Here is a 17,376-nt window from a genome sequence, read left to right as displayed (position 1 = left end):
CTACCTCCCTGACTGGCCTTCCAAGTCATATTTCTTTCACCAAAGAGCACTGAGCTTTCTTCCATCTTTTTCCTCTTCTCAATCAGCAACTAACCCAAAACACCAAACCGGTTTCTGTAGAGCTGACTCAGATGCATGGCAACAACCTGTTGCCCAGAGTGTGCCCCATAGGGCTTTCAGGGAGTGATTTTTGGGGGGGAGGTGTGGGTTGAGGGGAGTAGGTGAAGTCAATTGTCAAGTATTCCTTTTGAAGAGTCTCTGGGTGGGCTTCATCCACCAACCTTACAATCAGTAGTTCAGTGCAAGCCATTTGTACCACCAGATACCTGAACAGCAAGGAAGACCTCCTCCAACACTTGAAAGTCAGAACCAAACCCACTGCCATCGAGGTGATGCCCACTCATAGTGACCCAACAGGACAGGGAATTGCTGCCCCCGACGGTTCCCAAGACGAGAACTCTTCACGGGATTACAACGCTTTGTCTTTCTCCCATGATGGTGGCGCCAAGCTGCTGGTCTTGCGGTTAGCAGCCCGATGCGTGACTACTCTGCCACCAGCACTCCCCCAAACACCAGGGCTCTCAGATGATTCTCAGTGTTGACCTTTCCCTGGAGTGCCATCCCCCGGCGTCCCACTCCAGCATGCCACAGCGCCTCACGTTCAACGTGCCGTCTTCCCTCGTCTCCTCTTCAGTCGGGTCCTCCCCTTATGCTCTTGGGTTCAAATGATCACCTCCCATTCCAATGTCCCATAGTTAACAGTCCACAGTGTTGTTCACGATTCCCCCTTTCCCTCCACCTTCACGATTTACCTTGTTCAGATCTTAGTTGAGATCTACCCTGAAGAACTTCACCCCTAGGTCCCTCTCCTCCCTCCACCCCCTCCTCCCAACACTGTCTTCAGTCCAGAAACCTTTATTCCTTCTTCATCTTCGCCGGCATCCAGAGGGCCTCCCAGTCTGATTAATTCATTCTTCTTTCTTCTTCTTCTTCTTCCTCTTTCTCCTCCTCCTTCTTCTCCGCCCTTAAACTGATATGACTTTATTAACATAATGAAAGAAAGGCCCTATTTCCAAACAGGGTCATATTTACAGGTATGTTGTTATTGTTGGGGTCAGCTCCAGCTCCCAGTCACTCCCTATACAACAGAATGGCACACTGCCTGGTTAATTCTGCTTACTTGACGTCACTTGAAACCATCTCCTCAAATCCACCCACTGCCAGGACCTTGTTTCACGCATCACCATTTCTCTCTGTCACACAGGGTCGCTATGAGTCAGAATCACCTCCATGGCATCTAACAACAACAATAGCAAGTGCTTCTGTCTTTGCAGACCCCAATTCCAGCCGACTCCTCAACATCCATCCTAAGATCATCTGTTTATGCTTATACCTGGTCCTTCTGCTTCAAAGCTTTCAGTTGGGTTCTTGACATTATTTTGGGAAGAGGTTACATCTCTTAGCATAGCACTTAAAAATCCACCAATCTTACCTGGAACCACCTCACAAGCTCATCACCTCTCAAACTCATGTCTTCTTTCCCTCTGACCCTGTCTCTTTGTCGTCCCCCCAGACAACTAGGTGTGTCCCTTGTTCTTCTACCTGATCCTGTTCTACCGCCATCACGGTTGTTAGTTTGTGCCACCATGGTTTTTTCCTGGCTTGAATCCACTTTACTAGAGCCAGGAATCTAGTGGAAAATGAAACAAAAACTTAAGGGAGAGACCAGACCCCTTTTCCAGCTCTGTTTCTTATTCCTTATAGCTAGGACACAAAGCTCAAGGGATTCTTCAATCACGCCACTATTTGGTCTCCTCAATTCACACCTACAGGTTTCCTGAGATCTGTTTGGATACCAGTCTTCTCAGCCCTGTGAATACATTTGCTCGCAAATTCTGTTGCAATGAATGCAAGCAATGATCACATAGGCTCTCTCTACTCCTTTCCTTTAGAATTCTACTGTGACAGTGAATCTGCAGCACCATGACCTGGAGGCTGGCCCTGATGGAGAGGAGAGCTGACAGGTTGATCCAACTCCAGGTACTGAAAGTTAAAGAGAAGCACCAACAAAGCGTGAAGGTCTTCTCCCAGGACAGGAAGGGCCATCATCACAACCTGGAAGATGAGGAACAACCAGCCCCACGGGGCGGCTGCCGTCAGAAGAGCACAAGGAAGCCTGTGGAATCCAAAGGATACATGCCCAAGATGACAGCTTCGAGGCATTTGATAGGCAGGGACTCTCTGGTCATTTCCTTTGCAGTTTCCATTAACCTGTAACGAGAGATCACATCAGAGGATTTCAATGTCACAACTTAGGTAATTTTGCAGGTTGTCAGTCTGTCTGCCGTTCCATCAGCATGCCTGCCCCCACCCGAGGCACCATGCAGGAATAAAAAGGGGAGAACTTATTTTTAGGGGTCGAGGGGCATGAAGCATGCCTGCGCTTGGCCAAACTAAAATCCAAAATGCTCTACTCTTCTCACCAGGAGTTCATTCCTGGAAGTTAGTGCTAAATTTTCACAGCTCCCTCCCATTGCCCCAGGTCAGGGTCATTTCCAACAGCTTGCGAGAGAGCAAGAAAAGGAGGCTCATGCAAGATGTCACAGGCCTCCCTGCTCCCCTGCAGGAGTCCTCACCATGAAACTTCATGGTCAGAGTGACCAAGGCCACCTCCTACCTGGCCCTGGGCAACACTCTCCACCCCACCCCACTTTAGAGACCAGGACATTCATATACTGGGCAACAGGGGCAGGGATAGGAGTTGGCAGCCCTTGGCGGGAGATGGGCCTTTGGCCCCCACACCATGCATCACTTACCCGCTCAGCGGTCTCATTTTCCTAATTTCAAAGAACTGGGTCCCTGTATGATTGTATCTGTGTGGAGTTAAGTCAAAGGAAAGGAGCAGGACATGCCAGAGGTTCCAGTAATCCAGTAGAGGAAATGACACATTCTGACTTCTCAACTGGATAGGAAGTTGGGGTGGGGGTGGTTGTCCAGATGTGTCCAGTAGCCAACAGCCTCTAACTCCTCACCGCTCTGTCCTGGCAAGCTCATTGATCACTTGGATCCATACCACCCTGTATCTTTCACAGTGGCTCTTTCTGATCAGCTTGGCCTTTCTAGTTAGTTGAATCCATGTCTTAATTCACTTACTAGGCTCTTAGAGAGTTGGGGCCATTTCTTAATTTTTATAACGCCCTGAAAGCCTGCCAGGAGTTATAATGTATGCTAGTTAGCGAACACGATGATGTAAAAATCAGTAATGGATGGATGACTGGCTGGCTGGCTGGGAGGGAGGGAGGGAGGGAAGAAAGAGGAAAGGCAGGAAGGACAAATGGATGGGTGGTGGTAGTAGGTTTTCTTCATAAAGCACAGGCAGGAAGGAGCTCACTGTGGAGGGACTTACCCTGAAAACTGAAGGTGAGTAAGTGACACCATGAACCACAACCTGGGAGTTAGCTGGCCGCCCCGTGCTATCCGCGACCGGCAGGCAGGCACAGGGACATTCTCAAGGGCACCGAAGATTCCTGGATGTCCTGTGTTCTGAGACGGAGTCCTGCACTTTCTGAACCTAAAGAAATGCTGCTTGTGCATTGCCTTCTCTTCCCTCGGACAAAATCCCACGGAAAAGTGGGGCGGTCGAGCTGGAGCGTGAACTTGTGTGTGCGGAGCAGCTGCAGCCTGGGTGGGAGGTGGGAGAGTAGCTGTGCACCCCTAGAGGGTGCCAGGCAGCCACAGGAGGGGGTGCTGAGTTCCTAGAGGCTCCTAGGCATTAGGGGCTCAATAGTAGAATCTCACACTTCTGGGGAAGGCTGTAAGGCACCCTCGTGGTACAACAAATTAAGCACTGGGCTTCTAGCCACAAAATCAGTGGTTCAAACCTACAAGCTGCTCCGAAGGAGAAAGAGGAGGCTGGCTGATCCCGTAATGACTGAAAGTCTCAGAAACCTTAAGGAGCAGATTTTCTCTGTGTTATCCTGTCATCATAAGTCGGGATCAACCTGATGGCTGAGGGTTTGTGGGAGGACAGCAGGAGTCGCCCCTCACCCCCGAGACTGACATTCCTGGCTACTCAGACATGAGTGTGCACAAGGACGGTCAGGGGAGCTTGTTACAGCAGATTCTGGGCTCCAGCTCCAGGATCAGAGATTGATCTGGGTCATAGCTTTGAGTGCCTTACAGTCTCCCCACTTCAGACTGCTCAATGGTAAACTCCAGGTGAGGGGAGGGGATGGATTTTACCAAGCTCGCTGGTTGAGGCGTTCCTGCCTTAGGTCATTAAAATAACCCAAGTTCGCCCCCAGAAGCCTCCTCCCCATCCAACAGAGCTAATGTGGCATCTCTCTTTCCATCCTTCTCCGTGTCCAAGGCCGGCTGTGCACGTCTATAAATAATCCAGCCCGGCCCCTCCCAGGCCCCCAACAGCTGTTCTCAGCTTTAAAAAATACAGCAATACCCCAAATCCCAGAGGTAAATATAAAAACAAAGGACTCGATATTCTCATGGTGAAGAAACCTTTTTGTTTGTTTAGTTTTTCTTTCCTAAAGATTCTTTCCAAGCAGGGAACTTTCATTTAAGGTAGAGACATATGTAAAATAGCAAAGTTCAGTTTTACGCCCGACTTTCTCTCCATGGATACGTAGATGTAAGGCATGATGTGAAGTGAGGCCATCGTAAACAAAGCAACCTTCAGATTAGCTAACCATCGTGGTGCCGGTCCTGCACAGGAGCCGGCCAGAAAGAGACAGCTGCTTCGAGTCAGTCCCGACTCCTGGCCACCCAGAGCGGAAGCCTGCTCTTGAGGACTGGCAATGGCAGGTTTTTCAGAAGGAGCTCACTGGGCATTTCAGAGTAAGCTACTCACCACACAGCCCAGTTCACCCCAGAAGCCTGCTTTCTCCCCATCCTGCCCAGAGAAAGTGGCACCTCTTTGAGGAACCGCATGCAAGACCAGCCCTCCTCCTAGCCAATGTATTCAGAGGCTGTCAGAGGGACAGACAAGGTTTGCCCTTCCACGCTTCCACTGCCAGCTGAGCCTGTCTACAATCAGGGCTGGCCCCAACCAGTCCCCATCCTCTTGTCACCAGGCCCAGAACAGACCAGTCAGCAGCCTGGAGAAACTAGAAGGAGAATCTGGTCAGAAGGTGGGAGCATTCACATGCCACCTGCCTTTGTGGTGGCCCCGTTCATCATGTGACCAGAAGCACACTTCCAGCAGCCTTCCTGGGCTTCCTCTCCGCTGGTCCTCACTACAAGTCCATAGTGTAGAAGACCCATGACCATCACATGGGGTCAGAACCACCAGAGAACCTGACGGAGAAGGAGCTACAGGAGCTATGGCAGTCTGAGCCAATGCTGTGGAAAGCTTACGCAAACTTGCCCTTCCCACCCAAACCTCTATGCCTGTGGTTATAATCCAGTTTGGGAAGGGACTGTCTTTTTATGTTAATGAGGCACGACGGGAGTCTCTTGGGGCAATGTCTTGAGATGTAAAAGAGATGGAACAAACAGGTTAGGAAACAGAGATGGGAGGCAGAGATGCCAAGTCACATGATTATCACTCAGCAGCAGCAGTTAGAGAGACAGGGACCTCCTTCCAGAGCCCTGAATTCACATGTGCAGCCTGTGACAAGATCAACTTCTGCCTGCTGGGTCACTAATGTTTTATTTCTGTTCTAGCAGCATTATATAAGAAAGATGCCTTTATTAATGCATGCCCGGCCAGGATCATTCTCTGAAATCTCTGGCCAGATAATCCTTGTGGAGACAATGTCGTAAAAGAATTGGCGGGGGTGGGGAGGTCTCATTCTAATTCCTCTGGAATATTCTACGAGGAGCCAGTCACTTCCAGAAATGGTTGTCTCCGGGGTCCAGATTTACTCTGCAAGTTTGTGGAACTCCCCTCATGGGTTTCTGGCTTGCAAATCAGCAGCAGTGCCAGCTGGCCTTCCCACCTCACCCCTGGAGGCTGGTGTCCCCTTCTCTAGAGAAGGTCTTTTCAAGATTTTGCTAGACAACACCATGCACAGAAGCTCATGATCCTAAAAGTGGAAACTAAGAAGCTACTCAATGAACCTCTCCACCATCCTGAAAGTACGACGGACTGCCAAAAGAACCAGTAAAATCTCTCTTGGAAGAAGTATAGGCAGAATACTCCTTAGAAGCAAGGATGATGGGCCTTCACCTCATGCACTTTGGACATGTTGTCAGGAGAGAAGAGTCCCTGGAGAAGCACATCATGCTTGGAAAAATGCAGAGGCAGCAGGGATACAAGGGAAGACCCTCACGGAGATGGATTGCCAGTGGCTCCAATGATGAGCTCAAACATAACAACGGTGAGGATGACCAGGATTGGGCAGTGTTTCTGTCTGCTATCCACAGAGGTGCCATGACTCAGAACCGGCCATGGGTATCTAACAACAGCACAAGCAGCAACAAGCTTTACTCTTGCCTGGCAATGCAGAGTTTATAGAGGAGGCACTGGCGCTTGGTCCCTTCAGGGAAGACTAAACAATTCCCAGGAAAGATCCTTGTCTATAGCACAGAGAGGAAGTGCTCTCTCCAGGCTTGTGAAATATAAGTGTGGAGGCTCCTGGAATCCTTTCTGACTCAGAACGGCTGGATTTGGAAAGGCCAACAGAAATCAAGTCAGTCATTCTGTAAGGCTCACCTTCCTGACATGATCGCTGGAGTCAAAATGGGTGCATAAGCAAATGTGGTGAAGAAAGCTAATGGTGCCTGGCTATCAAAAGACATAGCATCTGGGGTCTTAAAGACTTGAAATTAAACAAGTGGTCATCTAGCAGGGAAGCAACAAAGTCCCCATGGAGGAAACACACCAGCCTGTGCGATCACAAGGTGTCCACAGGATCAGGTATCAGAAGACCGAAAACAATCATATCAATGAGAATGAAGGGTGTCAGAGTAGAGACTCATCTGTAGACAATGGACATCCCTTCACAGAAGGGTCACAAGGAAGGGACTAGCCAGCCAGGGTGCAGTATAGCACCGGCAAAACACACAACATTCCTCTAGTTCTTCAATGTTTCCTTCCAGCTTCCTCCTCCCCACTATCACGACCCCAGTTCTACCTCACAAATCTGGCTAGACCAGAGCATGCACACTGGTACAGATAAGAACTCTCGACACATGGAATGCAGGACAGATTAAACCCCTCAGGAACAGTAATGGGAGTAGTGATACCACAAGGGTAGGGGGAAGTTGTGGGGAGGAGGAGGAAAAAGAGGGAACCAATCACAATGATTGATATATACACCCTACCCCCAAGGGGATGGACAACAGAAATGTGGGTGAAGGGAGACAGATGATGGTGTAAGATATAAAAATAATAATTTATAATTTACTAGGGGGTCCTGAGGGTGGAGAGTGGAAGAGGAAGGGAAAAAAAGAGTTGCTGACACCAAGCGCTTAAGTGGAAAATGTTTTGAAAATGATGATGGCAACGTATGTACAAATGTGCTCGATACAATTGGTATATGGATTGTTATAAGAGCTGTAAGAGCCCCCGATAAAGTGATTTATAAAAAACAAAAACAAACAAAGAGCAAGCGATCTAAAGAAAGAAAAGAAATTAAGCAAGTGTGCTTGGCGCTTTGAAGAACAGGTTTTGTTTCTTTATAAGACAAGCACAGAGGCCAGTGAAGTCCTGGCCTCCTAGACAATGTACTTGGGCTGGGGGTGGGGCAGCTGCCTCAGTAAGAAGTCTGATCCGGGGTTAATTCTATGGGGCTTGCTGACCTGCCTGGGGCAGAGACCTGTCCCTCACATATGGCAAAATGGACAGTTTCCTTGAACTTTCTGAAGCCCCACCTACATCTCTGCTCCCCAGCTGGCCCCTGTCTCTAACAAAATACCACAAGTGGTGAGTAGACTGACCATCAGTTGCTACAGCAGTGTTCTCACAGTCTACCTGGGAGGGCCGGAGGGAGTAGGGTCAGAAGTGAGCTCATGCCGACTGCAAACACCATGGGGACAAGACAGAAGGACAGGGCCAACAGCTTGGACCCACAGGGCTCCTCAGCTCTCCTTCAAGCTCCAGTGGGAGCTGAAGCCTCCATGCCGGAGCCCCGTCCGTTCTGGAAGAACCGAGCCAGGGCGTCAGCCCGTGGCATCTGGTCAGTGTCCGGTCTGGGGAGAAGTAAAAAAGTGAGCAAGAATGGAGGAGGAAGCGGCAACCAGGAGGAAAGAGAGATCACAAGGGAAAAAGGAAAGGAAGATGGCAGAGAGGATGGAAGTCGAGGAAGGGGGGAAGAGGAAGGCATGGAGTCCCCGAGGGAAGGACAGGGAAGGATGGGGGAAGGACGGGAGGAGGGTCAGATTGGAGGACACCGCCCATGGAACTGCCTTGCCCGAACCCGCGCGAAGGGAGAAAGGTTACTCCACTGCCATGGAATCGATTCTGACTCAGGGCAACTCTAGAGGAGGGAGCAGAACTGCCCCTTTGGGTTTCCAAGACTGAATCTTCTCTGGTGGTTCGAATGCCTCCCCTTTCGTTTGCAGCTCAACGTGTGACCTACTGCACCTGCTCGGCCGCTGCTTGCAAGGATACTGTAGAGTCTTCATGTAATTCTGGATCGCCTGCAGCCAGTCGGGCATCGTCATTGGGAGCCTGTAGTTTGGAACCTGGGGTACGGATGGCTGTGGAGAGACAGAAGGTAGGGCTTGGGAACCACGAGCTGCCCTGGGCTGGACACTCCCGAGGGCCAGCAGCAGCTGGCCATTGTGATGCGGTCGTGTGTCCTCCACTCACACGTGACTCGGGGTCACATGGTGTCTCTGCCGTCCACCAAGTGTTGTGAGTCGAAGGAGAGCCGATCTCCCTCACAGGAGTGTATGCAGGGTCCACCAAGCCCAGTGCAGGATGGGTTTAGAAATGCTGGCGACTCCCGTGTGCTCCACTCTGGGGCACGACGTCCTACGGAAGTGCCGCTTGTGCTACTGGCTCCTCTCCTCAACACTGCTCCTTCACTGTGCCCCATCACCTGGGACCGGCCCCAAGGGGGGGTGAAGAAAGACTCCCCTTTGGTCTTGACCCTTCCCAGCTGAGCCTTCCTCCTCTGACTTCATGTGCGCCATCCTTCCCACTTACCGTCCCGTGCGGCCTAGGGAGCTCTGCCTTTGGGTCCCCACTCTCCTTGTAGCAACCCCGTAGGGCAGAGTAGAACTGCCCCACAGCATTTCCAAGGGTGTGATCTTTATGGGCTCAGGGTGCCGTGTCAGTTTCCCCACGGAGTGGCTAGTGGGCTCGAACCACTGACCTTTCAGTTAGCAGCAGAGTGCTTAACCAAGGTACCACCAGGGCTCCTGGCTCGGTGTTTACAAATTGAAGCTCTAACTGGAGCTCTGATCTCTGTTGGGAAGAAAGGGTATCGAAGGCAGGCCAAGGCTGGAGAGGGGGAGATAAGCACCACTTCTCTGGGATTTACTAAAATACCCACTCAGCTCCTCAGCTCTGAGCAACCCTGCAAAGCAAACCACGCGCCGACAGCACAAGGGACACTAGCCAGGCGAGCCTTCTGGTTCATTTCCCCTGGGAGATGTTTCTCAAGTCGCCTGGACCGCTACCTCTCTGGTGGGGCAGGAGTCCTTGGTGAAAAGAAATTCTGCTCCCGGGGGCCTGGGCCTTTAGTAGGCCGGCTGCTGGGGAAGGGAGGGAGGAGGCTCCTCCAGGCTTAAACCGCTTAGGAGGAGCCCAAGGGACAGCAGAACAGATTAGTTCCATCCTCAGGGCAAACAGGGAAAGGGGGGTCCTGGGGGTTTAGCGCTTAGCTGATAGTAGAAGCTGCTGGTGAAGAGACTAGGGGCCAGTCCTGGAGTGGGACCAGGAGGCTGGCTGGGCACCAAGGCCAGACCCTGCCCAGGAGGTTCCCTTTCCACACTGTCTCTTGGCTCAAGCCCCCAGGGTTGCGGGAGGGGATGCCTGCCTGCCCAGGAGTCAGTCAGTGGCCGGCTACAGCTTTTCATGCTTCTTATATAGAAGAACCATTTAAGTAAATGAACGGCTCGTTGGCATTTTTTCTCAGTGCCTCTAGTCTCTCCTAGTTTTGAAATGTCTTACTTGACAGCATCGCCCCTCTGCCGCCTAAAGGAATCTGGTCACACTTCTTGCTTACAGCCAAAGCAAGTGCAGGAGAGACAGAGGCTGGGGCGCCTGAGCGACACACCCGTGCACTTCTCAGCTGGCATAGATTGCATGCTCATCTCGGAGAGTCATTTGGGGGCGCAAGAAGGTTGTTCCTAATCAAACTGGTGTTCGCACAGCCCTCCCCCATTCCCACAGACACAAAATATCAAGTGTCATGGTGTTTCCATCCTTGCACACACCTAGTCTGTCCTGATTTTATAGTGTGTTTTCAGTAACACCTTCGGATCACACAGGAGTTGTGTGGAAGAGGGTGCTGGAGCGCCCCACCCCCAGAGATGGAAGAGAAGGGGAGAGGGGAACAAACACTGTGTCCCAAGCTCTATGCCAGTTACAGAAAGAGGAGGGTAAGGACGGAGAGGCATTTGACAGCTTATTAGGACACGAACTAATAGCTATACGGAAATGTGCTGCTCACACCTATTTAATAGAAAAACTGCTGAGTGTGAAAAACCATCCCCAAGACTCAGCAGGTACTTACGAGACTCCCATCTCTGCGCTCCCACGGAGTGGGGCCGGAATGATTCGGTTCTGTCGTGGGGCCAACCCCCCAAGTAGTCCAACTCTGCACACGTGCAGCAGAGCTCACAAGAGTTGGGGGCTGGGGGTGGGAGACAGGAGGTTGCTGGTCCTCAGAATAGCAGCCCAGTGGCGCCCAGTGGCTTTTAAAAACAGCTACATGGTTACCTCAGCCCCAGCTGTGAGCAGAGTGCAGGAGCTATGGCCCCCTTCCCGTCCCACTGGTAGGACGAATGCAGGCATTCCCCAAACCCCGGCTGGGGAGCAGGGCTGCGGTGGAAAGAGGAGCACAGACTGCTGAAGGCATGATGTCATCCAGCTGCTACTGGACCGGAGGTCTGGGATAGCTGGCTGGGGCTCAGCTTCCAAACAGCTCCCCAGACCCCCAATGCTCACATCAAAAACGGGGCTATCAACCTGGGGGCCTACGTTCAAAGACAGACACGACTGACTAGTTGTGGATGCCGGCCAAGCGGCATGATCTCGCCAAGCCTCAGTATTTTAATATTACCTCCATCAGACCTGGTTTTGAGGTTGACATGACTGTAATGCAGGCAGCCTGGGGCTTGGCATACAGTGTGCATTGAGTTCATCAGTAACGTGCTCTCAGGAATCTGAAGCCTGAAGGATTTGCACTTTTCCGGAACCAGAAGAAGCGAATCAAGAGTGTCTCGATTCCTTGGACACTCTTGCCCGGGCTCCGTGTCAGCAAGAGGATGAAGACATATTCACCTCCCCTGGCAGACTTGGGACAGCAAGGAGTTGAATCATTATTGGGACAAGAGCTCATGCGCAGTGTTCAGAGAACTCTTCAGATCTCCACAGGGGCGGGAGTGAGTTGGGGTGGGCTGATGGCCACGCAAAGGCAATTCACGGGAGAGGACATTTCCAATGGTGAGTAAACCTTGGAGGGAAATGTACAAGCTCCCGAAGAACCTAAGAAATGGCATGAAAGCCATGGCTAAATGGAGGTCCCTGAAGACAGTGAGCAGCTTCACAGTGCATTGCTTGGCACAACCTTTCTATGCAAAGCCCTGGCCTGCCCTTCCCCACCTCCCCAATTTGGGTCCTCAGAGTCCCTCCTAATGCGTTTCTCCCCCCCCACCCCCACCCCCGCCCCATTCCATAATTACCTACCGCCTGAAACCTCAAGTACTCTTAAGGTGCCCACACCCTGCCTCAAGTGCAGAGGCAGAAACTAAGGGGAACTGACCCTAACCAACCCTAACCACAGAGGCCAGTGCCCGCAGCGTGGGGTTGGGGCCCTGGGAAGCATAGGGGTTGTGGAGTGGAACACTGGTCTCTTAAGTTACGCAACGTGGTGGGATCAGCGCTTCCCTGAACAATCACTTGGTTGCTGAAGGCAAACAACGATACAAACCACAGGCGAGACTTTTGCAGACAGTCTCTTCCTACACGCCCCCACCCCGCACACACCCCTCCCCATACTTGCCAAACACAACTGACCTCTCAGAGAAATCCAAGAAGTGATGCAAACAGACCCGGGGTGTAACAGGCACCACCATGTGGGAGACGACAGGGGTGCGGGGCCTGGGGGGGTGAGAGCCTCAAAAGTTGCAAGAAGCTTTGACATGAGGGAGCAAAGAGACAGCAGGATGTGGTATGAAGGCAGCAGAACCCTGTCTGGCAACCTATGGGGTTGAGGGTAGGGGCTCAGCACAGCAGCCACAAGCCTAGGCTGAGGCCTCCACACCAGAAACCTATGGATGCTGGCCAGGGCGGTTGGGGTCACAGCCTAGAGTTGTGCAGGACAGCTGTCAATCTAGGGGTGGAGACCAGTGAGTTGCCCAGGTGAGCCAGCAGGGGGCAGGAGTGCTCACTGGGGAGAATCATTTCTCAATTTGGAATCCGAGGGAGAACAAAGCATAAAGCTGGGGGAGCTACAAAAACCCCGCTGAGGTTTCCATCCTGGTTTTCTGTCCCGAGGAGAGTTGGGCTGCAGCCAGCAAAGAGCAGTAAGGCTGTTTCCAAGCACACCCTGGCTGGTTTTGTCTGAGCTAGCCACTGCCCCTGGTTCCCCCCACCTCCCCTCCTGTATTATCCTCCATGACTTTTGCTGTTTTCTTAAACTGTCCCTGAGCCAAGTGGTTACCTTGGACCCAGGAGTTCTTGGGGGGAAGGTTTGCACATACAAGTGTAGAGGGAAGATCCCAGAGAAAGCAAGCTCAATTTGGGGAGGAGTGGGGGTGCCCCTGGACCTCTGGGCCCACCCAACCATGGTTGTGGGTGGAATATCCTGCAGTCCAAAGGAAAGCCATTCTGGGCACCTCTTAGGCTCCTGAAGCCTCCTAGTCCACATCCCTTTTGCTTCTTAGCCCCCATGCAAAGGCCCCCCAAGGTGAATCTCCCGAAGCCCTTGCTGCTTCCTACCCACTGCTCTTCAGTACAAATTTCTCAGCAAGAGCCGGAGGAAAGAGCTCAGCCAGAGATGCAGAGGAAAGCTTCCTAGCAGGCTGAGAGCAGGAATGGCTCAGGACTCAGAGGAGACCCTGGTAATGGGTGCTCTTGAAGTTGCTCCCATCTCAGGGCAGGTGTGGGGACCAGGGCTTAGGGAGTAGGGAGGGTATGGTATGGTGGGGGTTGGGGATGGCAAACCAACCATCAAGATGAAAGGTTTTTTAAAAATTTACTGACATCATGTAAATTCTGATTCAGAGCAACCTTGTGGACACCATAGAACTGCCCTTCTAGGTCTCTAAGACTCTAAATCTATACAATAGAAAGCTTCATCTTTCTCCCATGGAGCAGCAGTTGGTTGATTCAAACTGCTAACTGGTGGTTAGCCGTGAACGCATAAACCACTGCTCCACCAAACTCCGTAAGATGCAAGGCAAGAGCAATAAATGGTCGATTCTCTTTCTAGTTCAAAAAGCCGCCGGTCCAAACTTGGGCTTGGGGAGTCCTGGCTTGGCAGTGATTCTTATATGAAAAGGATTTGGAAGGTTAAAGTGGCCTTCGGCATATTATGAGAATACAATATGATGTGGCGGCTATATATTTAAAAAGGTGAACAATGTGTTTATGACTACAACATTCAGCAGCAATGATGGAAGTATCAGGTACGGTCACAGGAAGTCAGCGTCTATGCTCAAAACCGATCAGACAATACTTGGAACATTGTGCACTTCGTGGGTTTAGGCTTTAGGGGGCTGGATACAAACTAACAATTTTCCTCGAAAGATCTTGACAGAGGGAGGTGGTTTGGAAATGACACGTTAAAAAGGGACTGAGGGGAGGGGTAGAGAAGAAAAGCTGCCTGTACATAGAGAAACACAAGAAATACAAGAAACACGCAGAAGGTCAGAGTTCCCAGGGCTCATAATCCGGTCACCCTCTAATGACACAAAACCAGAAAACAAGGGTCAATAAACCAGGGATTCAATAGTGAGGAAGAATTGTATATGCACTCTGATCTTGGCTCATTTGATAGATGAGAAAATTTAAGGCCAGAGCTTACCTCCGGACTCAGCTAGAGGTAAGAGAATCAGGGCTAGTGCATTTAGGTTTCAGGTACTTGATTTTAACTCCACATCCTTTCTGTCCTAAGAGCGTGGTGGAGATGGGATAGGGAAGCTGTGCGGAGAAAGGACGATTTCGGTTTGGGGGATGGATGGTTGGCTGCGGGATGTCCGAGCAGAGGAGGGGCTGCTGAAGGTGGGCAACTGTCTCCCTTCTGAAATCCCATGGTTCCCACACAGAGAAAGGGGTCTCTATACAGAAGCACAATTAGGAGCAGGGTGAGTGCCGAGGGTGCTGAGTCAGAAAAGCAGCATGGGACAAGGAAATAGATCCCTTCTCTTCTAGGACCTGAGGCGAGCCCCGTTTGGTTCCTCACCCACTGCCACAGGGGCAGACCCTTGATAGGGTTTCTGAGACTGTCGATCTCTACCAGAGTACATAGCCTCATCTTTCTCCCAGGGAGAGGCGAGTGGGCCCGAACACCAACCGGGCAGTTAGCACCCAGTGCCACCAGGACTGCTGAGGGGAGGAAACAATCTGAAGCCAGAGCTGTACACCAGGACCATCCACGTTCTCAGGCTCAGCAGGGGTAATGAGAGCAGTCAAGATCCTGGCCGGACAGAATGAAGCTCTCCAGTAAGCAGAGTACTAAAAGACTCCCGATGGCAGCAGCAAGTTTATTGGGTAGGCTACTTCCTCAAGGGCACACTTAGCCTTCTGGCCTGCTGGCTTGGATGCTCAGCTGTCACCCTGCTGGGGACTTGACCAGATGCCCAACCAGAAGGCCTTCCAGGTCTCAAGTCTGGCATTCCTAGCCCTGCCCAGGAATGTCCTCAGCCATGCCAGCACCCCCAGGTCCAGAGGAAACACTCCACGCTGCCATGCTGTCACTCCAGGCTCTGCGGCAGTCCTCCCCAGTTTGCGTTCCTTCCTTCCTTTTCACACAGCACTGCATTTCACACAACACACCATTCATTCCCACTCCCACCAGCACACCTCCCTCACAGGGCCCTTGGCCATTACTGGTGAGATCCTAGCTGTGGACACAGCTCATTGGCCTCTACCCAAGGAAAATATGTTTCTCTCCTCAGGCCCTTTGCTCTATCCGGTGAGACTAATTTATTGTGTGTACTGGAAAGCCCCTTTCCCCGATGAAGCCAAACTCCTCTCTTTCCTTGGAGCCCAGATAAGCTGGGAAGAGGCAGCTCATTGTTTTTGCAAGTTTCAAAGGTGAAAGTCACTGTCATTAAAAAAAAAATTGGCAAAAAGTCTGGAAATGATTCATGCTGAGCAATCTGACTGGGTAATTTCAAATTCATTCATAGCCCGATAAATCATTTGTAAGTGGGGGGTGAAAGGAGAAGCAAACAAAAAAAAAACTCCCGAGGGGGGGGGGAACAATAGTGGGGCGGGAAGTCTAGCATTCTTGTATCACTGGTTGTGTGTGGGGCTCTGGGCAGCTTTTCAGCAGGCGGGGCCAGGTAGGGGTGAATAAATAATAGACTTTGGCCCTAAGACTGAAAAGAAAAACGTTGGCAGAGCCCCAGGGCCTCAAGCTCAGGGTCTTTCCCTCCCCCATTTATAAGGTTTCCACAAAAAACATCTCAATTAAGCAGGCGAGGAGGGGGCGGGGTAGCGACAGGTACAGAGAAGGAGGAGGGAGTTTGTAGCCGATCCAGGAAAATGGGATTTGCTTCTCTGTTCTGTGTGCAGGGTGAACTGGTCCCATCCCAGCCTGCCGCCCCTCCTCTCTCTCAGAGCCACTGACCTTAGCCAAGAAGGCGGCGTTCCTGATGGCGCCCACCATTTCTCCCCCTTTGGGGTGCACCTTGGCCACATGCATCCACATGCGCTCCCAGGTGTGGCTGTCGATGGGGAAGCCGCTCTTGTTCACGTGAAACAGCACCCCGCCGTCTTTGTCCTCCTCTTCCGAGCCCCCGCTCGTGGCGAGGCTCACGGGCCGCGCGTGGCTGCTCCGGGACCGGGTGCCTTTGGCGCCTTTGGGGTGGGGGCAGTGGTGAGTGTCGGCTGCCGAGCCCGTCATGGTGGGGGCGGCCCGGGCCGGGCCGGTCGGGGAGCGGGGCGCCCAGCAGGCGCGGCGGCGGCGGCGGCGGCGGCGGGGGGCGTGTGCGCGCGGGCGCGGCGCGGGGATCAGCGCCCCGCGGGGGCGGCCTTCTCCATGCTGGCGCTGTCGCAGGGCGCGGGAAGGGGGAGCGGCGGCTGGACCTCCACGGAGGCGAGCGGCCGGGACCCGGCTCACGGGCAGTGCCTGCAAACGGGGCAGACACAGCAGACAGCCAGCTCAGCGCGGTCCAGCCGGGATCAGTGTCCGGGGGCTGCGGGGTTTCTCCGCACCTCGCCCCCTGTGCCCTCTGACAGCACCCCTGCCCACCCCCACCCCCACTGGCACGGAATCCAGCCGCCCACCCTGCAACTCCCTGGAAAGCTGGCTTCGCCATGGCCGCGAAGCTTCGGCCCCGCGGGGGCACGGAGCCCGCCGGCCCGCAAGGCGCGTGGGGGTGCGGAGCGGCCGGTGCAGGCAGAAGGAAGGCAGCTGGTGCCGCGGGGAGAGGGAGGAGGTCCCCCCAGGGCCCCGCGCGCGTCTCGGTCCCAGGTTTGGCAGGGAACCGAGCGGCACGTGTGCGCCCGGGGCTGGCGCGAGGGTGCAATCGCCGCTGCTTGCGCATGCGACCCCGGGGCTCCCTTCCAGGAGTCCCTCCCGGAGCCCCGTAAGCCCGACCCCCATCTGCAGCGGCAAAGCCTCCACCCGACCGCGTCCCCGAGTTTCAGCGCCCGGCGCCCGGAGGGACAGTTGCGGGCGGGGCGCGCCGCAGTCCCGCGCACACCCTACCTCGCGCCGGCCGGCTTCATCCCTGCAGAGCCTCTCCGGGCGGCGGCGGCTGAGGCTGCGGCTGCGGCGGCTCCTGCGGCTGCGGCCGTCGCCTCATTCCATTTTCCATTCTCGAATGTTATTCTGTGACATATAACCGAGTCACCCGGGCAGCCGCCGATGTTCCGAATGCGTCCATTGGCCACCGCAACAAAGAGGGGCGGGTCCCGGGGCTCGGGACTCTACAACCCGGAGCTTCCCGACGCTCTGATTGGCTTCGGGGGTTCCCCGGGCGGGCGGGGAGAGGAGTTGGGGGAGCTGGGCGGCCACGCGAAATCCGATCGCTGTCAGTCCCGGGAGCCGCGCGGGCCTGGGGCATTTGGTC

The 17,376-nt window shown here is 53.2% G+C and overlaps 1 protein-coding gene across 3 annotated transcripts in view; it reads right to left on the bottom strand.

Moving 5' to 3' along the window:
* The window catches only part of VASH2 (vasohibin 2), a 45,630-nt gene extending 28,465 nt beyond the window's left edge, over positions 1-17,165 (bottom strand). For 2 of the 3 annotated variants that reach the window (XM_075530200.1, XM_075530207.1), the window contains exons 1-5: positions 17,013-17,165; positions 15,930-16,430; positions 8,570-8,658; positions 2,817-2,873; positions 2,197-2,271 (exon numbers count right to left, since the gene is read on the bottom strand). In XM_075530200.1, the coding sequence (XP_075386315.1) occupies positions 2,197-2,271; positions 2,817-2,873; positions 8,570-8,658; positions 15,930-16,205 (497 nt within the window). In that variant the 5' untranslated portion in view covers positions 16,206-16,430; positions 17,013-17,165. Of the gene's footprint in view, positions 1-2,196; positions 2,272-2,816; positions 2,874-8,569; positions 8,659-15,929; positions 16,431-17,012 lie in introns of those variants that run through there. The other variant, XM_075530210.1, reaches the window with a different exon arrangement.
* Positions 17,166-17,376: the final 211 nt, after the last annotated feature.

This window comes from Tenrec ecaudatus, chromosome 1 (assembly GCF_050624435.1).
Source record: "Tenrec ecaudatus isolate mTenEca1 chromosome 1, mTenEca1.hap1, whole genome shotgun sequence".
Lineage (NCBI taxonomy): Eukaryota > Metazoa > Chordata > Mammalia > Afrosoricida > Tenrecidae > Tenrec > Tenrec ecaudatus.
This window is presented reverse-complemented; position numbering and strand designations above follow the sequence as displayed.